At 37.5% G+C, this 23,606-nt stretch overlaps 1 protein-coding gene across 2 annotated transcripts in view; it reads left to right on the top strand.

Moving 5' to 3' along the window:
* The window catches only part of MRPL13 (mitochondrial ribosomal protein L13), a 30,391-nt gene extending 6,785 nt beyond the window's left edge, over window positions 1-23,606 (top strand). The window contains exons 5-7 of one of the 2 annotated variants that reach the window (XM_071738289.1): window positions 7,987-8,073; window positions 8,426-8,547; window positions 22,130-23,606. In XM_071738289.1, the coding sequence (XP_071594390.1) occupies window positions 7,987-8,073; window positions 8,426-8,547; window positions 22,130-22,154 (234 nt within the window). In that variant the 3' untranslated portion in view covers window positions 22,155-23,606. Of the gene's footprint in view, window positions 1-7,986; window positions 8,074-8,425; window positions 8,552-22,129 lie in introns of those variants that run through there. The other variant, XM_071738290.1, reaches the window with a different exon arrangement.

Raw genomic sequence — 23,606 nt, 5'->3', positions numbered from 1 at the left:
GGCTCTTAGCAGCATGGATTGTGACAGTGTTTTTGTAAGCAACATGTTTGGGGATTCGATTAAAGGTTGTCCACATTTGTGATTTTTGCCATGCTGTCCAAATGAGCAAATAAAGTTCATTTGCTTCACTCATTTTTGATGGATTCACTTGCCTTTAGTTTCAGAGGTCTGACCTTTCTCATAAGCAAACTGCCTCAAGTTAGATTGAGCTGAGCTGTATCTCAGTTTAATGACCCTACAACTTTACAAGCCAGCAAGGATAATGATATTCTTAAAAATGGTAGGAAGTACAAGTTCCACTGTCTCCTAGTAAAATGAAACTGTGGGTTTTGTTAAATTATTAATTTTTTAAATCTTTTCTGCAATGCTGCATGTCCATGATCTGTGAAAGAATTGGAAATGGTGATTAAATTGAACTTAGCTCTCTTTATTTAATGACTTTATTAGACATAAATTCTGAATATTAGCTTTGGTGTGTTTGTTACTGATTAAAAAAAATAGGGTGCTAGATATGAATGTTTTGGAATGTTGACTTCCATAGTTATCAAGTTGCGTTGAGTGGTCAACATTGGAAGACTGAATTCTCCAAGTACTAGTTTTTCAGATCACAATACAAGCCCTACAGAGATTAGCAGATATCTATGTTTATTTTTGACTTTGAAATGCTTTGGCTTGAGTCACTCTCTATGTATAAGATATTAAAATACTTCTTTTCCTAGAGAAATTTTATCTGGTGTAAAGTTCATGTGTTTTGTCAATTATATTTTATTCATGATTTAGAAATCGTATTTTATCCTAAAATTCTTTGTATAAAAGACATTGTTCAAGTGCTCAATAAAAAAGCAGTCCACAGTATGCATTTGCCTGGTTTCTATTTTTCCTTTACAATTTTTTTATTTAAAGTGAAACGAAATCCCAGAGGACAGTAGTATTTTCTGTCTAAAATTTTTTCTAAGCGATTTTAAATGCTGATGAGAACAGACTCTAAGTTAGTTGTGATTTCTCTGTGAATTATTGGTAGTTCTATGTCTAAAATGGATTCTTCAACCTTTTTCATTTGGGCTTCAAGCAGATACTGTGCACAGGGAGGCAGCATAACACAACTTGTTTGTTAGTGCCTGAGAATTGGACACTCTGTAAATTACCTTCTGACATTCAGTCTGAAATATCTCTTTTCTTGCCAGACTCATAGATGAATTTTTGTGGAAACAGAGGAGGATTAAATACATTGCCAATAACTAAAGCATCTTGGACAGAGGCTCAGCAAATGGTGATTTGGCTCAAAGCTTGATCTAATTTAGGGAGAGGAACTTTCTTGAAACAGAGCCCTCAGCCATTAACTCTTTCATTCTGTTGAAGTGGAAGCATTTTGATGACCCTCTCAGAAAAGATACTGCATATGTATTTTTGTCATAAATAATAGTAGTGGATGGTAATTTGGTATGATATATTCTGTATGTGTAGCTGGTCCAGGTTTTCACTTGCAAGGTATTTTACGGCTAGAAACATTTATTTACTGGTTGAATTGTTTTGTTGTAAAATTCATTTTTATATGACAAAGGCAGAATTTATGATGATGTTTTATTAACTTGTTTTAGTTTTAGAATTACCTATTCAAACCCAAAAAAGGATTACTGTTAGAACAATGTTAGTCTAAATAGCATTTGGATTTCCAAAATATGATCTAAAGGATGTATAGTTATTGTGGAGACTTTTACAAATCACTCTATTTCACTTATTTGAATTAAAAAGAGACCTTTTCAATTTTAATCATGTTAAATTCAATTCCTGTGAAGCCAGTGGAATTAGGTAGGCTGTTGGAAGCAGAGTTGATTTTTCTGTGTTATCAAACTCTTCATTCTGTGAAGCATTATTTTCATCCTGAAGGCTACTACTTTTTCTCTGCTCTTGGTCCTGTTGTCTCCTGCTAGCTCATCCTGTTAGTGCTTCATTAGATGAGTCAACATTGTTTCTGGAAATAGTCCTGTTACAGAAAATGAGGTATTAATGGAAGATGCTACTTTCAAGGAAAAAGGATGTTGACATAACACCTTGTAAACTTTCCTGGGATAGGACTGTTTTCAGTTTATATAAGAAATAGATTAAAGCTTGTAAGATTCCATGAGTGTGTGTTTATAGTAGCACTCCAGTACTGCTTCGTATTGTCTTTACTTACATATGTCTAAATTCAAACATATAAATCCCCAAGATAAATATTTTTCCATTATAGTTTTGTTTAAACATAGTTCCTAGTATGCAGAAAGACAGGTTTTAATGAAAAACTGGTTCACAGTTGATACAGAATTCAAAAGGTTATGAGGAGTAATTTGATGCAAAATGGCATAGTTCATGTTTATGTGGGGGGCTGAAAGTCTTTAAGTATTGTTGTCATAATGTAGAAATGTTCTCTGCAGTCTGGTTAGATAGTCCTTGATCATTTCTGGTTATTTCATAAGGTACCAAGACAGGGATGGATCATGATCTGATATTTTCACTTGTGGAGGTTGACATCATTGTATCCAGCTTACTTCTTTGGAAGAATTTGTTCTGAATTTTGAATGTTAATGTACATTTTTATATAGGACCATGGGATGACTCAGGTTGGAGAGAACTCCAGATCTCTAGTCCAGCCTCCTACACAAAGCAGTGTCAGTATGAGGTCAGATAATGCTGTTGGAGGCTTGTCCAGACTGGTCTTGAAAGCTTCCCATGTTAATATAGTACTAATATTATGTGTGGCCTTACTACTCACTTAGGGTATGTATTAGCAAACAATATAATTTCCATTGTGGGTTGCTACAAAAAAATCTGTTCGAAAGGTTTGGTGTGTTTTCTTTGACAAGATATTCTTCTGGAAATAAAAAAGACCTTTTTATTTGAGATGCAGGTGTTCAGAATGCATAGAAGACTGGGGTTTTCATGTTTGCTCTTAATAAAATATGCAGAAATTTTGTTTACCTGGAAAAATGCTGATAGACAGGACACCAGGACTTTCAAAATTAGGCTTCAAAGTACTTGATACCAGAAGACTAAAAGATGTACTTTTAAATCTTACAGATTTGAAAGAAAAAATTACTTGGAAAAAACTTTTTGGAAAAATCTTAATTTTAAAATAAAATGCCTACAAAATATGTTGACAGATCTAATCTGTAGAACCAGGTAATAATCATGTCAGGACAAAGTTTTCAACATTTTTTTATTCTAGTTCTAGTTTTAAAAGTAAGCAAAACTTTGCTCACATTCATTTTGGCTGCATTAGAAACTCTCCCCATGCACTCCCCCCCCCTCAAAAAAAAAAAAAAAATTGGCTAATACCAAATGCTCAGTGAGAGGATTGACCTTTGCAGTATTCAAAGGCTCTATTGGCTCTGACAACAAAATAATGGATAATAATTGTTGAGAATGAATGTTACCTGCTAGGGAAGATTATTAAGTGAAGCAGGATAGCTCTGAGGAAGCCTGTGGGGGTGTCAGGGCTCTGTTTTGTTCAGCTGCTGGCACTGATATGAACAGGCTTTAAATGTTCTAATTCCCCTTTTGAATGCTCTCTAGCAATTGCTGGCATGTATAGACTTGTCATTATAGCTGCATAATAATGATCTTTTGAAGAAAGGCTTGGACAGAAAACATGGTTAAATCTTGGTGTTGGTATTTGAAAGTCTATTTTCTTTTCATCTATAAGGGTTAGTTGATACAGTAATATGTACATACTAAAAGTTAGCTGTATATTATACACCAGATACATTTATTACTATGAAGCAATCTTTTTTTAATTAAGTAGATCAGCACTTTTAAGTCCAGATCAGTAGGCATGCAGAAGTTAGTACAGTGTGGGGAGAATATTATTATATGGGAACCTGTTATCTTTAAACCTTTTGGTGCTCTAAATAAGTCTTAGAGATGGCTTGGTCTTTTCCTTCATGGTAGACAAAACCAAATACTTTTTTTTTTAACAAAGGTTTTAATTTCTCATTTGAATTTGCAATGCTAAATTTAAAGGACACATTAAAATTCTTGAGTTTTCAAGTGCTGAACAGTAAGCAAGATGGCATGCTATGGAGGTTTAATTTGTCTGTGACTAAATGATTGTTATAGCAGTATTAAATGCATTCAGTGTTGCATTGCTATTCATACAACTCTCAGAGACAGTAAAGTGAAGTTGTGGACTTTTTACAACATATATGTTGAAAAGAGTGATCTTGTGTATTGTATACAGAACAGGAAACCAAGAACTGCTAGAAGGAAGCCATAGTATCAACTGTACCTCCAGATAACTGGTGTAGCTCCTGAAATTCTTCCAGGCTTTTCTTTTTTGCATGCCCTGTAATAAATCACTTTGTTTTCTCTGGAGCACTGTGTGCTTCCCATGTCCTAGCAATTGCCTTCCTGGCAATTATTATACTTAATTCAGCTGCTAGAGTGGAGTTTCTTCTGGAAATTTGGCCAGTTATTTTGTGCTTCTCAGGAACAGGAGTGATGTTTCTCTGTTGATTTCCTTCTTTAAGTATGTTTAATCTGGCAAAGAATCTTTCTCAGAACTTGCTCTCCATCAAGTGTAGTCTGCAACTTGCATCTGAGCCAAAGCCTATCAAAAAAATTGAAATGTTCAAGCCTCACACAATGTTTCAGATAGATATATTTTTAATTTTGTTGTACTCGTAAAATGTTAGACCATGTGGTAATGGACTGAAAGTGCAAGAATTTAACTAGAGCTGCCTTCATGTTTGTTTCCTCCTAATTGGTTCTTTAAATTGAAAACTAAAGATATAATTTCATGTGACTGCGATGAAGAGTGTGTCTTATTCAGTCAGCATATAAATTAGCCCACTTGGAAAAAAAGTATTGCAATATTCAAAATGGAAATTGTAACTACAGCCAACAGGAATTTTGTAATTTAAAAGAAATTGGGGCAAAGAGCATTCCAGTACTTTAAAAATCCCCAAGTATTAACACTCTGGTGGCTGTATACATCTGATGGTGGATATCTTTACCTGATAAAAATGTGTCATGACCTTTAGGAGAGAGTTTTTTTAAGGATGTGGAATTTGGAAGGTTACTGGTATTGGAAAGGAGTGGGGAGAGGGTGCAGTAGGAATCCATAAATAACAGAATAAGCTGTTAATACTTCACTAATTTGTTTATAAATGAGGTCAAGGTTTCAGACATCTGTGAGTAGGTAGACCTTCTTGCTGGTTTGCATTCGGGCAGAAATCAACTAGGTTTTATACCTTTTGTGTAAAATTGAACTTGTTATTTTAATAGATCAAAGTCAAATAATCGCATAGAAAGCAATAAGCATTGTCTTTTATTAGATGTGTATTAAAAGCATATAGAAAGATTTTCTTCTTGTTCTTAATTCCTTAAGAAACTGAATCTGGATTTTGCTTGAGCTCAGTAGCAGACTTTTTTTTGGAATTTCAAACACGAGGGTTGGTGTATTTTTAGTAAAATATGAGACTGTGCAGGTAACAGGGGAGCCCTTACTTAACACTCTGTAAATACTGCTTGTTGGATCTGTATTTTTCTGTTATACAACCTAACTAAAGTTGCAAAAGCAGCCTGTACTTTTCTGACTTTTGTCACTTGTCATGACACCAATGAGAGTGACAGTCTAGCTCTAGGCAGGATTTTGGGCAAGGAGCTGGATGCAACCTTGATGTTTCCAGGAGATGGATTTGGATTTGCTTCGGCTACAGAAAAGTCTGTGAGGTAGAAGTTACAATGAAGGAAGCGAGAGGTTTTCTAGCATTTTCTCCTCTGTTCTGTATGGCCTTCTGTTCTGTAGTTGGAATTGCTACCTTGTAGTTTATCAATTTGTATTTCCAGCAAAGAAATGAAGATATGCTGCAGAAGCCAAGGGGCTTTGTTCCCTCTTTGCCCCCTGCTTCTTGGGGTAGGGAACATGAGCTGAAACTTGGGGTTATTCACAGAAATCACAACGTTAGGGGTTGGAAGGGACCTCAAAAGATCATTGTGTCCAACCCCCTTGCCAGAGCAGGGTCACCTACAGGAGGTCACATAGGAATGTGTCCAGGTGGGTTTTGAATGTCTCCAGAGAAGGAGACTCCACAGCCTCCCTGGGCAGCCTGTGTTTCTTCACCCTCTTATTCCTCTCTTACTCTTCACATGGATGTAACATATAGAAGCAATATTTTGATGCAGCATTAAAGGTTCTATGATAAAGACAAAAACATGATTGTAAAATGAGTTGTTTGAATGGTTGTTTGGTTGGTAAGTCCTAAGTTTGTTTCCTGTGAGAGTTCATACAGTTGCATTGAAGCTCTGGACCTGGAGAAAGTGGGACAGTGAAGTCTGATTTCCTGTTCTGGATCAGGCAAGGATTTAGGATCTTCATCACTGACAAAGGCAGTAGGATCAAATGCACCCTCAGCAAGTTTGCAGATGATGCCAGGCTGAGTGGTACAGTTTATTTGCTCGAGGTAAGATGCCATCCAGAGATACCTGAACAGGCTTGAGGAGGGGCCTGTATGAATCTCATGAGGTTCAACAAGGCCAAGTGTAAAGTCCTATACCTGGATTAGGGCAATCCCCAGTATCAGTAGAGATTATAGGATGAAGGAGTTGAGAGCATCCCTGCAAAGGATTTGGAGATTCTAGTGCATGACAAACTTGAATGTGAACTAGCAATGTACACTTGCAGCCCAGAAAGCCAATCATATCCTGGGCTGTGTCAAAAGAAGTGTGGCCAGCAAGTCGAGGGAGGTGATTCTCCCCCTCTACTCTCTTGGTGAGATCCCTCTGGAGTACTGTGCCAGTTCTGGAGCCCCCAGTACAGGGTGGACATGGAGCTCTTTGAGCGAGTCCAGAGGGAGGGGGCCATGAAGATTATGAGAGTGCCAGAACACCTCTCCTATGAAGACAGACTGAGAGAGTTGGGTTTGTTCAGCCTGGAGAAAAGAAGGCTCTTGAAAGACCTTATTGTGGCCTTTCAGTATTTACAGGGGTCTTAAAGGAAGATGGGGACAAACTTTTTATCAAGGCCTCTAGTGACAGAGCAAGGGATCATGGTTTTAAAGTGAAAGAAGGTAGATTTAAATTGGTCATAAGGAAGAAGTTTTTTACAGTGAGGGTAGTGAGGCTCTGGCACAGGGTGCCAGAGTTGTGGATGTCTCATCATTGTTTGAGGTCAGGTTTGGCAGGGCTCTGAGTAACATGGTCTAGTCAACAATGTCCCTTGTAGCTTGTTGCAGGGCTATCCCTGAATGCTTTGCTGTCCTTTATAAAAGACTTTTTTTTTTTTTTTTTTTTTTCTCCTACAGTTGCATGCTGTATTTTAAATTTAAAAATGTTCCTTTTTGGTCGAAGTCCATAACAATGTATTTTGAATTTAACTTGCAGGCATCTATACAAGATGGAAGACTTTTGTTAATTTTCAGTAAACATCATTTGTTGTAGATGTACAAATACTATTAGTTCCTGATGCTCAGGGGTGAGATTGCTCATCTGGAAATAATAACAAAGGAATTAATTATAAATATACATAGTAGGTCCATAATGCAGTGTATTGGAGTGTCAGCTTTGCTTAAGACAGGATGCATTAATTGCATAGACATTCAAACACAGCAGAGTACAGTGCTAAACTAGTTGGTGAGAACAGCTGGTAGATTTTTAAGAGCTTTTTTTTTTTCCCTCTCAATGATGTGTATGTAAATGAACTACCACAGTTCTTTTCATTGCTGAATGATCACAGGCAGTCATCCACAATGCTAAATATAACTCTTAATTTTCTAAGCTGAAATTTTCCATATGGCCGCTAGAATAGGTCTTTATATAATTGGGAGTATTTCTTCTTCCAAAACAGTAAGTCTGGAGCAACTTCTGAAAGCAGTGACAGAGTGGAAGCATGGAAGAAGTTGACTAAAAAGAGGTTCTGACTAGTGGAATAGGCAGAGGGAAACACATCTTACCTTTTTCCCGTTATTTGTAGCCTGCCCAATTATTTGTTCCCATGTTATCTTTCCTCAGATTGTTAAATTGACTGTTTATAGAATGCTTCCAAAAAACCTTCTAAGAAGAACTATGATGCAGAGGCTGCACCTTTTCCCAGAAGATGTGAGTAGTCATGCAGTTACGTTTTCATTCCTGTGTAATTTGGAGGTGAAGATTGAGTGTTAGCAATGACAAAATTCTTGTCAGAAGAAGGTAAAATAAGAAAAATCATGTTGGTTTTATTAATGTATCTAAATATAGCTGAAATGTTGGTCCTTTTTTCATTATTATTTCACGAGATTGTGAGAAATATGATGTGTGAGATTGTCTTCCTTCTGTGTTTAGGTCAAACGTGTAGCATGAAGAATGCTGTAGTGTTGACAAATTTTGGTCTGGATTTGGGTAGGAGTCATGCTGGGTATTTTAAACAACCATTTAAGATTAAGTTAAGACTCTTCTTAATAACCTCCCTCAGGTTATTCCAGAAGACATACAGAAGAATCTTCTACAAGAGATTCCTCAGCCACGTGCAATTCCCAAGAGGTTAGATGAATATACACCAGAGGAAGTTGCTGCCTTTCCAAGAGTTTGGACTCCGTAAGTATCTTAGAATTTTTTTCTTTTTTTTAAGAACACTTCAGTTGAATATGCATTACATAGGCTTTCACATTATCAGTAAGAAAAAAAGTAATGATTTTTCTGTCTGTGTCATCATTTTATTGAGAGGTGGTCGTTAGAGCAAAGAATGGTCATATTACAAGGGTGTGGTTATGAAGTTTGGTAGTAAGTGTGGCTTGCTTTATACCACCACATGCAGTATTGGGCCAGCTGCTTTTGAAGATCATTTGTTACATTTGGGAGGTTTTCTGAGTAGTCACAATATGATTTTTCTTGTGTTAATTTTTAGAGTTGTATTTAGGCTCAGAAACCCATTACAGCAGTCAACAGAGAAATGAGTTTTGACAGACTGCCCCTTTCCTGGTTATTGTAATGAAATTCGGGAAGAAATGTAACAAGTAGGGAGATGGGAAAAGGTGTAAAAAAGCTAACACCAGGACCAACTCAGTGGTCTGTCTCCAGTTAGATTACTGGTGTTTCTTTTGCTGTAGTAGTTTTTAAAGGCTTGTTTCTCTTTGATTTGTAATAAAGTGTTGCTCTGTACTTATTCAAATACTAATCCTAGACAATAGACCTGGTATGAGTATCAAATGGTGTCCTATGGAGTAGTTCACTGAGTCAGATGTTAGTTATGTCTGGACAGAAGTCAGCTGCTGAAATGGTGTTAGCAACTTATTTCTCTAGAGTCAGCTTGAGATATGATCTGATATGATCTCCCAGGTGTCCTGAAAGCTGAATGACTGCAGGACAGTCAGTGTTGGACTGGACCCCTGGAGGTCACCTGGTGCAGCCTCCCTCCAGGTGTCCTGAAAGCTGAATGACTGCAGGACAGTCAGTGTTGGACTGGACCCCTGGAGGTCACCTGGTGCAGCCTCCCTGCTCAAGCGTGGCCATTTAGAGCTGAATGCCCAGCACCATGTCCAGACTCTTGGTATATCCAGGCATAGAGACTCATGCACAACCTGCTTGGTGCTCAGTCACCCTCACAGCATTTCCTGATTTTCAGATGGTACTTTCTGTGTTTCACTAAGTCTTACTCAAATCAGTAGGACTTCAGAGTGTCAGAACTGCATTTCCCATTTTTACAGCAGCATGTAGTAGGTTCAGCTTAAGTTTTCATATCCAGCTGATTGCAGAACACTATTAATGATCTGCAACAGCTACATTGTTTAGAATTGTAGCTAGAGTAGTTACTAGATAGTAGCAAGCCTTGTACAGTAGAAAATCATGGTACAGTACCAAAACCAGTATTATATACCAAAATCAAAACTAATTGTAAGTGTTCCTTTTTTTCAAAGGAAATAGTGTCATGCTACCTGAGCTTTTGAAATGTTCTTTTTTGTCCCCAGGTACTGCTGTAGTCTTAGTCAATTTCATCTCCTCTGCACTGAGCCACCTTAATTGTGTTGACATGTAGATGTGTGTGGCAAAGGACAAGTAAACTTGATGCCATCTAATTTAAGTCATTGCTGTCAAATTAAGTTTCCTAGTAGCTTTGTGTTAGCATTGAGAAAAATATTTGAACATGTTGATCCTTGGGGAAAATCTGCAGGTATGGGCACTATTTTGAAGCTAGAATTCCCCTCTCATAATTTCTTGGAATGATTCCCCCCCAGAAGTATTTGAAGAATAAAATAAATATACATGCTTTTTTTTTTTTTTTTCCTCCCCTCTCTGATTTGGGGAGGTTCTGTCTGTATAAAGTCTTTTTACTCTGTGTCAGTGACACAACCTGGTGAACATTGCTGCCTTAGAAGCCCTGCAGCTGCAGCAGATTTGGAGGCTTTCAACTGAGAGGGTTGTAGTGCTTCTATGGGATGGGTGGGTATGCTGGTGAGAAGAAACAGGAGAAAAGGTGGACCTGAGAGGGATGGAACAGAGGGACTGAAACAAGTGTGAGAGAATGTGAGAAAAGTGGAGTTACTGGGCTTTGGGTGGGGTAGGGAGAAACAAAGGAGAGTTTGGAAGAACTTTCTGAGTGGAGAGACTGGGCTGGAGGTTTCCCTTCAATCAGCTGCTCTAGCTAGAGCCACTTTTAAAGGCAGGACATACCCAACACTGCTAACATACCTTTGCTGTGTTGGACTTTGGTCCTGCCTTCTTTTCTGCTCTCAGGAACTGCTAAGTCCTAGCAGAGGGATCAAGAATGAGTGTGGTTATCTGCCATCCCTCCACTACCTTCAGGGCTCATACCTGTAGTCACTCTTTATTTCACCTTCTTGTCCTGGCCTGCAACCAGACCATTGTGGATGTCAGATATTAGTGACAAATAGATGAGTTTTAATTTATCCTTCAGCTCACTTCTCTGGCAGTTTTGATGTTGGGCAGAGTTTCCAATTTGAAGTAATTGGAAAAGTAATAACGTGCTTTTCCTGACTGACTGATGGGGTGTATTACAGTGATTCTCTAGCACTCTGCTATGGGGGAAAAGGGCTTAGTTATGAAATGAAAGATACAGGATGTAGAAAATCTAAGTCTGTATGAATATCCAGCTGTAACAGACTCTGTGTTCTAAAATGTTTTCAGTGTGTGTGAATGGAAGAAGTAATGTTTGCATTATTCCCTCCAAAGACTGTAAAAGCAATAGATTCAAGCATTTACGTTTTCTTTATTGATGCCACCTTTTTAGAACTCTACAGCAAAAAGTTTCTTTTAAAATTACTCAAAAAAGGTAAAAAATATAGGAGACAGCTTTGTTCAACAAACCAAAGGCAAGTTAGTTAAATGTATATGACTGTTGAAATCTGAAATGCTTTACAATTTGTGATATACCAAAAAACCAGCTGCCTGATGTGAAAATTGTTTCAGAGGAGCTTTAAATGTGAAGGGTACCTAAGCTGGTTTTTGGAAATACAAATATTGCAGGAATACGTGTGTATCTTGGAATGCAAAACTGACTTCTTATTTGGGTTCCTCAGTTTTGGTTTTTTCCAGCTGACAGGCTGCCCAGACAGGTTGTAGAATCTCTCGTCTTACAGGTGCTCAGACCTTGACTGCAGAAGTTCCTGAGAAACGAAACCTGAAGTTAGTCCCACTTTAAGTGGAAGAGTGGTGCAGAGAGTGATTTTTTTTTTTTTTTTTTAGTCCCTTCTGATGCAAAGTATTTTATAGTTCTTTATATATGATTGAAGTAAACAAACATAGAAGTACAGGAACTCTGGATGAGAGCACACAGTGCTCCAGTGAGTAGCTTTTTTTTGTCCTGTATGTCCTGCATAGGGAATATGAAAGGTCTAGGTGTTTACTGTTGTGTACTTTGGTTCATGAGCTTCTCCAGAACCTATAGATAGTTTCCAAGCAGTAAGAATAGTCCCCGTGATAAACCAGAAAGTGCAAGATGCAGAAAAACTGTGGACTCTTATTAATATTGGGGTTTTTTCTTCAGATGGTTTTATTAAGTCTTCTTGCCTGACAGAATTTGTAATTATTTTTTCACTTCCGTTAAGCTCTGTTTAGCAAAGGATAGAGGCTCAAAAGGGAATAAATTCCTCTGAGAAGGATTTTAAAAAAAGAAGTTAGAGGGATACAGTCTTTGTGGCACATATTCTTCCTGTGGAAAAAAAATTAGTTGATACTAGCCCTTTAAAAGTAGCCGTATTCTTTAATGGAAAAGATCAAATGAAATGTATAGGTTAAGTAAAGATATGTAAAGTTATAAAATACATGTAGACACAGTTACAACAAGAAAATTAGTCTTATGATTTTGAATTAAAACTGACACCCAAGAAATATACCTCACTGTATATAAAATACCCATTAATAGGGAATTAATATAATTACTGAATTTATATGAGAAGCACTAATATTAGGAGGAAAAGTACCTTTTTCTCTTTAATCTGAAATAATAAGTAAATAATTTTTGTTTGGAGTGTGAAGAGAACATGTTCATGCTGATAATGATCTCATTGGACATTCCACCTACGTTTTGGTAAATGTCTTGCTATAGATTTTTAAGGGCTATTTTGCTGGTAACTGGAGACTGGTGTACTATAAGCAAATATAAAATATCCAAGTAGACCACTAAAACAGATAAGTGATTTTTTTTTTTAAACATTGGTCTGGTGTGGAAACCTAGCAAATAGTTTGTTTTAGAGTGGAGAGTCTTCCCATCACTGCTCCTTCCAGCACAGCAGCGTTCATGATAGGACATCAAGTGGGATCCTGCTCCATGAAAGCAGGGGATTTCCAGCAAGTGAGATTTTCTTTGAACATTGTTTCTTTTTATCCCTAACCTAAACCAAAAGACTTCTCAAACTGTGTAGAGCTTCCCTCTTAGATCCTTGATGGAGAGTCTGAAATAAGTGTGATGGGAAACTGTGTGGATAGAGGAAAGGTAAATTATGTCTTTTCCAGACACATTTAGAGAGGAGAATGATCAAAACCTAGTTCCTGTGACAGAGTATGATTTTGTAGCTTCCTAACATGAATGAAACCATTATTTCAGGTATGTTTGAAGTTTCAGATTGTATGTCTTTTTAATGAGTTCTAAACAGAAGTCACTGCAGAATTTGCCAGTCACATATGAATAAGCAAACAATAAAAGTTCCATAAAAGCAAGAATACATCTGATTCATGTGTAAATTTTCCTGCTGTATACTGTTTTAAAGTTGTTTAACTGTCTGGGCATATATATGGTTTTAGACAGTTTTAAAGGCGGGAAATTGTTTTTAAAGAAGTATTTAAATAAGAATGTTACCAAATACATAGAACAGGAGCTCTGTGTTGTTCCAGTCAGATAGATGTATTCCTGAGAGTTTCCCTTCAGAAAGCTGAGCTGTCTGATTTCCAGGAGGGCACTGGGGCTGGAGCTGGTGTGCATACTGGGTGCCTGTTCCTTTGCCAGCTGTGGTAGGGACTCTCCCTGGGCCAGACAGCCTCTCATTTGTCTTGCTGGGGGAAGACTTTGAACACTTTTGAGGTTTTAAGAGCTTGATGTATTGTAAACTCTGAAATTTGGCTTAAGAAAACAAAACACCTTTTTAATGTTTTTTTTTCCTGAGTAACTTGACTATTTTCTGGGCCCCATCTGTACATCTTGCTTTGTTGGGGGGTTGCAGAGCCTGGTCTGAAGCAGTAATTTTGTTTGAACTCATCAGTCTGGGGCCAATCAGGGTCCCAGCATTGACACTGCATGTCACCTCCAAAGCATGGCATGCAGGTTCTTTAACAATAGTTTCCCTGCCCAATTCTACTGTTCCTAATTAATTTCCTATTTTTAGTCATTATTTCTGGGATGTAGTAATAACAGAAGAAGCAGCCAGAGATCCTGGATATGTGGCTGAAGTGATGTTATCAACTAGAGGGTTCTAGATGGTTCTAGAGGGGTTTTCCAACCTTAATGATTCTGTTACGTGCTGTGTTACAAAGATTATGACTTGCAGTTAATAACAAGTTTGTAAAATGCTTTTTATTCTACAGTGACAGATGAGGTATAATAAGTGAAAAATTTGGGGGTGGTTACTTCAGATATATGGAGAAACTCAAAACCATAAAGACTTCCTCCAAAGATACTGAGTTCTTGAGAAATTTCTATAAGGACCATCTTAAGTTTATTTATGAGCCTTTAAAAATTATTCATTGAAATAGACATGTTCCAGATATTTTCTTAGTTCCAGCTTAGTTTCAAAGTGATTTGCAGCTTTATGGGTTGTTTGTAGTGTTCTTCATCTCAGTATTTGGTTCTTACCTTGGGCTATGAGATGTTTCTGTACTAGGAATAAGCACTGCCCCTAATATTGAGGGTTCATCTTCTCTCACAAAGCAGAGCTGGCATGAATCTGTTCAAAAAAGAGGTGGCCAAGACAAACTATTGCAAAAGACTTAAGCAGGTCTTACTTTTTCCTAAAATCAGAAACTGTATAAACCAGGAAATGCTATCCTGCCAATATAGCCCAACCCTGTTCCAATGTACTCTTTGAGGAATCCCTCTGGAAGTTCCTTTTCTGTGGCTTTTTTGGTTCTTGGTGGGTATTCCAGTAACTGCCTGGAGATTATTAACACCCATTAAAACCTAGGAATTGTCATTGCTAACTGTTTTTTAATAGTAAGGGCATTAAAAAAAATAATGATTTTGTTTAGAATTTAATAGAAGTTTTGAAGGTGACTGAGTCTCACATTTCAGGCTACCAGGGCAGGGTGTAAATTCCTGTGGACAAAAAGCCACATGGATACTTGAGAATAAAGTTCTCCTCTGTATTAGGTTGTAACTGCAGGCAGCAACTGGATACTAATTGGGAAGGGTCATCTTAATCATCTAAAAATCCAACACAGTAATGTTTAGATTGTTTATCTGATTAAAGTGAATTACTGGTGCTTCTCCATGCATCAAACATACTGACACTACTTACTCTTATACCCTTTACCTGAGGGCAGTGTATGTTGTATCTCAAACTAGAGTTGAAGTTAAGGGCTTTAATAAGTGGGTAAGTGGGCAAAGTTATTTCTGCAGTCCTACACAGAATATCTGACTTAAAGGAAGCCCTTTCATTTGCAAATAGCATCCTCTTGCTGAGATGAAGTTTACATGTACCTTGCATTGATTTAACTGGGTCAGTCACTACAGCTGTGACAGCATCAGTAAAGCCACCTTCTCTTCCTCTGTTTTGTTACTTAATGCAGCTTCTATTACTGTGGTTTATTCTCCAGATGCAGTGCTACACTTGCAGGAATGCTTTTTAGTCAAGATGATAATCTGCATGAGAACCACACCAGTATGGAAAAGGTTGTTTTGCCCTCAAGCAGAGCAAAAAGTTCACAGTTCAGAATAGGCTACGGTGGCTATTTGAAATTTAATTATAGTTGAAATATCACGAGCTGTTGTACAGATTATTTTACCAGAGACATAGAGCTACCCTACGATAGAAGATACACCCTGAGTAGAAAAAGAATTCAGTTCCCCCCCAGCTCCAAATTATGTTGAGATTTGAGTGTAACCACATAATTTGGGTTTGCAGAGAGTGATAGACATGTCCAATCCTTGATTTTTTATTTATTAGTGTGATCAGTCAAACAGATGAAATATGTTCAGAAGTCCCCTTTAGCTATCATGCACCTATCTAATAGCTGTTGACTTTGGCACAACTTGGGAAGTACACCTGAAAAAAAAATATATTTCTCTTGCTTTTGAGTTTGTAGTAAATCTTAGCTCTGTGTTGAAGTCTGCCTTTCAAGTTTGTTTATAAAAATTAATCTTAAAATACTCAGAATTTTATAGTTGTATTCATAAGTTAACCTTTAAAAGTATTCCAGATAGACTACAAATATCATTTATGTGTATTGTGCAACAGTTTTATACAAAAACATTATTTGGAACTTTTTGTTATTAAAAAAAGGCTAAAAAACACCTCTTGTCACTAAAAAGCAGACATGAGAGATGAGCCATAGAATTATCCTGTGTAAGCAGCCGACTGTCATCAGTGAACAATAATCCCACATTCATGATTTTGATTCCATAAACATGAAGAGTAATACAATAATACAGAAATAAGAAGAGTAATACAATAATACAGATTCCAGTGTGCCTGCTACCTCAGAGTGAGTGAGTCACAGATTAGTTGTGCATTAGGTACTAAGGGGTGTGATCAATCCACAGGATTTTTTTCAGTAATTGGTCTTCTATCTGTCATCTTGAGCTAGAGAGTTGATCATTAAGTCTCCTAAAAGGCACATTTATAAGCCAGTGGATATCACTGGGCATGTACTTAACAAATCTGTGGATAATTTAGAAGTAATTCAACACTAATTAAACTACGTTTCTTTATATGTTTTAGTTTTTCAGCCAAATTTGGAGAGATTGCATCCCCATTGTTTCTTAGAATTCTTCAAATCTAAACTGTGTAGGGAACTCAAGCAGAGCTTCTGTAGAAATCATCTTGAAGACTCGTTGAGCTTCCCAAGCAGATCATTCAGTTCTTTGGGAAACTCTCTGCTATTCTACAAGAAACATGGGGTGGAGGAAAAGCCAGTGGAAAAATCTATCATAGCAGCCACAGACCTACAATATTATGTCATGAGTTATTCTTAAAACATTTTGATAACTGTGAATTGAGACTGATACTATTTTTTTTTTATGGCCAATCCATGTAAACATGAAATTTTGCAAGTAATAGGAAACACTGCACAGGCTGCAAGTGGAAAAATGGATGTGCCTTTCATACAGGATGGTTATTAATTTTTATGGGCTTTTTAATGCATCTGGAGTGTTTTCTCTCATTCATGGAAGCAGTAAAATCTTAACAGAATGTGAAGTCTGTCCTTTTCAACTTTTGTTCTTGTACCACTGCTTTCATCTCTGTCAGTTTAATAGTGTGCAGCATTAGTTAGCCTTAAGGTACTGACCTTTTCCAGTGCTGATGTGAGGTTAAATCCTTACTGAACATTCATTGTTATTGCTGGTGAGTTTGCAGAAAACACAGGTTATGCTGGCTCTGTGGGTCACGTTCTCCAAAGGTGAGGTAATTGCCTGCAGGTGAAAAGAAGAATGCAGCTTGAGATCTTCAGAACTTCCAAACCAGGTGTGCATTGCTGAGTCAAGAGCAGGTATTGACAGGTCACTTCTGCAGCATTGACAGACTTACTTCTTAGCAGAGGCAGCTTTGTAACCATGCATTAGCAGTCATGAAGATATGCTTACAAGCATATAAATGACTGAAATTCCATGAAATTAAACTTCTGTACAGTTTCTTTTGAAATGCCTCAGACAGTGCAACATAACAACAAAACCATTCTGAGTAGAGATTGTTTATAGAGCGATGACTATCTGGGTTTTTTGAGCTTGAAATCATCAAGTCTGGTTATCAAATGTTACTTTATGAGCAGTATGTTGTTGGAAAAACAGGCAAGTTTGGATCTTTTTTTTGGGGGGGAAGAGAAATGTCTATTATAGGTTATTGTTTTAGCTGCTCCTTGTGCATTTAGAAGTTCTAAGGAACACAATGATGTAGTTTTGAGGGAATATTCTGAGTTATTAAAAATTAAGAAAAAATATCATTTAAAGGATTGCCTGAAAAGCAGAATGCTTTAAAAGATTGTAAAATAACTTTTCATGTAAATAGTTTTATATATTAATCTAGTCCTTTAACCTTATTATTTCTTTGAGGTAAGTAATGCTATTTTTCATCTGTCTAATGTAAGGACAGTAGTACAGGGTTTTTTTTCTCTTTCTCACTTGCCTAGAAATAAGGCTGACAAGTTGGCCTTATATATTTTTGAAATCAAGACAGTTGCAGTATAACACAGATTTGTTGTGTTTGCTTAGATTTGGCCTTCACAAACAGAGTAACAACCCCATTACTTTATGGTTTCTTTGAGACTGCTTTATTTCCACAAAACATTGCTAGGCAAGGGGAAACATCTTTCCTGGAATGTGCTGACAAAAGTTTAATAAAGATGGAACTGTGTAGCAAGTCTGTTCAGACTTGATGGAAATAAATATTCGCTCCAGGAGCTGAAAGTTGAACACATTTAACTTTTGGAAAGGGTCTATGTTCTGTCCACTTTGACATGGAAAATACCTTAGGAAGAGCACATTTCACTGAATATTGAAACAGAATATCGAATATTATGTGGGGGTTCCCATCACAGTTGCAGCTCTTCAAGTAGGTCTCTTTGTTCATCTGAGTTTGCTGTCTGAGATATTCAGAGACTGAGATCATAGTTTCATGAACATTTCTTTTGGCAAAAGACTGTTTTTAAGTATCATCCATCACTTTTCCTGCCTTTCCATTCTGCTTGTGTAGCAATGGAATAACGAGAATCAGGGAACTGACCTCAATTAAAAGTAACCTTGCTTTGTGTAGCTCAATAACCTGCTGTATGCTGGAGTTGAGGGTTGTTTGGGAAGCTGCTTTTGTTGCACTTCTCCTAGCAAATAGGATCAGCCAATGGAAGTGTTATTTTGGCATAGATAATGTATGCTCTATTTGGGATAAAATTAATTTTTACTTTAAGCTCTATGGGGAAGCATTAGTTTTTTCACTGACTTAAAGAGACTTAAATTCCTTAGGCCAAAGCTTCCCATTGTGAATTCCATCTTCAGTGTCTATGCAGATTTCAAACAGTTACAGTTTTGTCTGAAAATAATTCTAGCTGCATCATTGTACTGACAGCTGTCCAAATTCAGTGCATTTCACAGAATGGTTGAAATTTGAAGGAATCCCTGAAGATCATCTGGTCCAACCCCCCTGCTCAAGCAGGGCCACTTAGAGCCCGTTGCCCAGGGCTGTGTCCAGGTGGCTTTTAAATATGTCTAAGGCTGGAGGCACACAAACTTTTACTAAACAAAGTTTTATTCTTTCTACAGAATTGTACACTGGAGGGCACAGAGCAACAAAGTTAGTTTCCCTGTAAGTAGGGACTCTCTTGGTCTGTTTTATTTCTTTCACAAGTGTAAGGCTGGCATACCTCTCAAAAGACTGATTTTATGTGGAATACCTTCATTCTGCAAAGTTTTGGGAAGAAGAAAGCACTGTCAGTTACAGTGGGGACCACTAAGAACCTGTTGTTTTCCATAGCAGTATCTGATCCTATGAATTGCACATATCTGCAAATTTAGCTATATTGTAAGGTTTGGTGAATGTTGATTATCAAAAGTTTACATCAACTGTGTCCCTCTGATAGCTGTGAGTATGCAGAAAAGTTGAGAGAAGTTAAGAGGTTTAAAATCTGTAATCAGATTAGGACCAGCTCTTTGGTTTCTTTTACTCAGTGGCAAAGTATTTGTCAAGAGAGAGAAGCAGTGAGAAGCATGCTGTAGTTGGATGGTAATTTGCTGACTACTTTGCTTAGAATTCACTGTGTCTTAATGCTTTTTATGTGCAGTATAAAATGTTAGTGGGACAAATACATTTTTACTTGTGGTGGCAGACATCTGTTGCCTGTTTTCAGTGAACCCCTAACACTTAGGGCTTCAGCACTGATTTCAGCAATGTTCATTCAAACATTCTGCCTCCTAATGTCAATATCCAGCAACCTGTTTTTCCCAAGGATGTTTAGAGGTCTGGATTTTTTGTTTTGTTTTTAATAAAGAAAGAGATGCAGCTATAGTGAAGTCTTGCCTTTGGGTGAATTTCTGACCCGTCTCTTCTAGGAGATCCAATTTCCTTTGTTCTGAATGCATAATCTCAGTGCTTTGCTGAGGAATGGCAAAAGCTCTGCCACTGAAGAACAGCACTTCTGCATGGATTTATGTCATTTATCAATGAGCAGTTGTCCATTGGGGTTCACAAGTAGTTCATAATTCTCTCTGAGTAGACAGGGGTTTTGTGGCTTCATATTCTTCAACTGACAAAATATTTCTAACACTTTTGCCAAAGACAGTGTTTTTCAAGGCTTAGCTTTCATAGTGCCAAGGTCTCTTTAAAAGCAGTTGTGACCTCCAGGAGCCAAGTACTCGTAGGCATAAAAGCCTACTGTGACATTAGAAAAGGCTTTAAAAACTTTTATATTTGTTCACACAAGTGTTTCAGTGTAGAAAATCCTGCCTTTAAGCTTCATTAACTTTGTAAGAATGCAGACTAAGGATCCAGTGTGTTATGCATTTAACTTTAGGAAAACAAGCATTAAGCTTGAAATACAGATTGCTAGCAAGAAAAAAAAAAAATTGGATTTTCATCCAAGAACAAAGTACTGTGAAATCCCTAGCTCTGCAGCACTGTAATGTAACCCTAGGTTGAAGCTTTAAATGTGCCATTCAAAAAAATAAACTTCATTTGGGCAATGCACAAATGGATTAATTTGCCTGTAAAAATAAAAAAAGCAGTAACTATAAGCTGCAAGACAACAATGTCTTTACCACGCTGCTTCTCTGAAATCCTTCAGCACTGCTCCAGCTGTCTAGGATGGATGCAGGGATAAAGCTCAAGTCACTGCTCAGAATTTTTCAAAATCCCTCTTTTTTAATATAACACACACCCTCTGATATAGTGAAATAGAAATTGTGGTATGCAGGGCTGAGATCTGAGTAACAAAATGTGGAATGTTTCTGAGGTCCAGGATTCTGAAATCCAGGATTCTAGGAAATGGGATTTAACTATCTAGAACTTATTAGCTGTTGAATGTTGAGTATGTTCAAGTCCAACATAAAGCAAGTATGTGAACCCTGGATATGGTACTAATAGTTGTTCTTTTATGCAGGAAGGATACAAGTCCAAATATTAATACAGAACATGGTATTTAAACTGAAAACAAAGAAGCTTTGTGGTTCATTACAGCATGAACACTCTTCTTTATAGCTGTTCTTTAAAATTCATATAATCATCAAATTTTATACAATATACTTGAAATAGCACAGACTGAATTCCAGGGTTGCTTTCATGCAAGATCCAGCAGGCTACTACAAGAATTGCATGAATGACTTCCCTTTGCAGTGCTACTGATTAAAAAGTGCAAGATCTGCAATGTATGATTTTAATGACTAATTTTTAAATAGTTTTCTGCATGGCATCTCTGGAACCATCTAAACTCTGTCCCCAGAGTAAGCACCCTTCACCCATTACTATTTGTTCTAATTTGCATCCAGAAACAAAAGTACTGATAAAATTTACCAACGTTGTAAATTTAACTTGATTTAGTGTTGTGAATCACAGCTTTTCCTGTTTTCCAGAATTTGCTTTCATTCAGCTTCACAGCATTCCCCAGACTGTCCTATTACACAGAAAACCTGTGTTAGTCCCTCTGTTGCTCAGCTCTAGTGAGGGAGGGTTCCCATCACCTGTTGTGACTGGGGTGTGAGCACAGCAGTCAGAGGAGTCGAGAGCCAAGGGGCTGCTGTGTTCAGACCAGGCTGCAGTGCTGCAGGCAGTGTGTTTGCCTCTGGGTGCTGTGTGCAGTGAAGAGTGGCCCAGCCCAAACTGTGCACACAGGGTCTGTCAGGGATTGAGACTTGCAGCTTGCCCTCAAACTTGGCAATTTTCAAAAACCCATGATTACTCTGAGCCTCTGCCTTGCTGGTTGAAGGAATATGTGGCTTCTACAGCCAGTGGATGTGTGGCAGGCAAAGTGAGTGACAGATGCTTGAACAGGAAATTGCAGAAGATTACAAGCAGCAGTCTCTTGTCTAAATGTTTTCCACATTTGTTACCCAAGCAGAAGACGTTGCAGAATATTTAAGATTCCAAGTAGATTTTTATTTAAATGATTGGTTTTAATTATTCTAGTAGTGTTGTGGTAGACTATGTTGTTAACTTAAAACTTGCCATCTTACACCTGGATTATTCATTTTTTTTAAAGCAGAGAAAAATTAGTAACTGTTTAATGTCATTGTGAGACTGCATTCAGTTAAAGGGGATTTTTGGTTTGCTTAGGAAAGTAGGAGTGGTTCATAAGGAACACGTGGACCAACTAGCCCTGATGTCTGTAAATTCTTAGAGGTCATAGGAAATTTTCTTTGATTTGTTCTGTCTTTGTAGTGTAATCCAGAAAATACTCATCAGCACAAAAGTTCAGGCACTGGAATAAGGAAATAAAAATAGACTTGGCTGTTACTGTATCCTTAAAGCAATGCCACTTTAGTTTCCATATATTTTGTATATAACTTCCTTTTTTTTTTTTTTTTTTTTTCTAGACCTAAAGATTTTCGAAGGAAGTAATAACAATAAAAGAAGAACTTCCATCAGGAATGTCTCTCCTCCTTGAAAGTAAATTCTAACAGGGAAGATTGGAGCATCTCAGCAAACCCTTTTATACAGAATGCTTCAGACAGGTGTTAGCAAACTTTATTTGGAAATATAAAAATTACTATAGTTGAAACAGCTAAGAATGAATATTACATTGTTTATGCCACCTGTACTCTGTGTTGTATGAGTTGGTATTTGTTAATTACATTTGTTTTAATATTATTATTAAAGAGTTGATGCAAATTAATATTTACATCTAATGGAAACAGCACCTTGTTTACTGAAATGAAGTGTCTCAATCTAAAAGCTTGAATTCCATGCAGTAAGAGAAGTGAATAATTATGCTCACAGAGCTCCCACCAGCAGCACACATTCAGTAAATAATCTGATTTGCTTTTCTAGAAAAATAAGTGAGCTTGTTTGTGAATTGGTGAATGAGAGAATCCCAATCTTTGTTCAGAAGAAGGGATTTGTTCAGGTAGGGCTCATACAGTCTTTGGGGGATATGAAAAAAAGCCAAAGCAGCTTGAGCTGTGTCTGATTTCTGTAACTGATTGTGGGGTTCTTCTGAAAGCCTCTTCTGGAGTGCAGAGTGTGTGTATCAAATATAATTCATGGTGAGATTTGCTGAGTGCATGTCTGGGCAGGCCCACAGTTTCCTTATCTTTTTAGGTGAAGATACCCACTGAAGTTACTGTGGTGACAGTAAGAAAAACCAAACATCTTCCAGAGCCAAATGACATTACAGAAACAGAGCTCTTCAGAGAGAGCAGAGAAAAAGCTCTTCAGTGCACATACCAAATTTGCCTGCACGTGAACTGTGGTCCTGTTACAAAGAAGGAGAATATTATTTAAAAATGCATTTTTGGGGAGCACGAAGGTGATGAAATTTGTGAACCTCGTGTTTTCTGGCCCATGAGAGTTTCTCTCTCCATCTTCAGCCACCTTCTAGAAGAGTTCTTCTGCACAACGTGCCTGTCCTGCTGCTCACCTGATCATTACGACCAAAAAAGTATTTGGTCACTGGCTGTAATTTTTCATCCTGAAGCTTTGGCCATCTTTTGGTCTGGAATACCATACCACGTGTTTGTAACACCAAAAATGAAGCCAAGGAGATATTGGTTTATGCTTAGAGGGCTTCTTTGCTACAGGGAGAAAGAATGTAGTATTTCACAGGGCCTGGTTTTCTTGGATGCTGCAAGAGTTGCAATTCAGTTCCAACAGAACATAGGGCTGGAAGACTGCAGAGCAGCAAGGACAGCTTGAATTTCAGAGGAGATACTGCTGGCTAGGTTGAACCAAAAAGCAAACTATGTTGGTGGGAAACGTGGACCTCCAGGAAATACATAATGACTGTAGGCAGGTAACAGAGTGAGAACTACTTTTTAAAATAAAATGGTTTTCAGACTCAGTAGTCTGCTCTGC

This window comes from Heliangelus exortis, chromosome 2 (assembly GCF_036169615.1).
Source record: "Heliangelus exortis chromosome 2, bHelExo1.hap1, whole genome shotgun sequence".
NCBI classification, from domain to species: domain Eukaryota; kingdom Metazoa; phylum Chordata; class Aves; order Apodiformes; family Trochilidae; genus Heliangelus; species Heliangelus exortis.
Note: the sequence above shows the minus strand (reverse complement) of the source record. Positions and strands in the feature narration are given on the sequence as shown.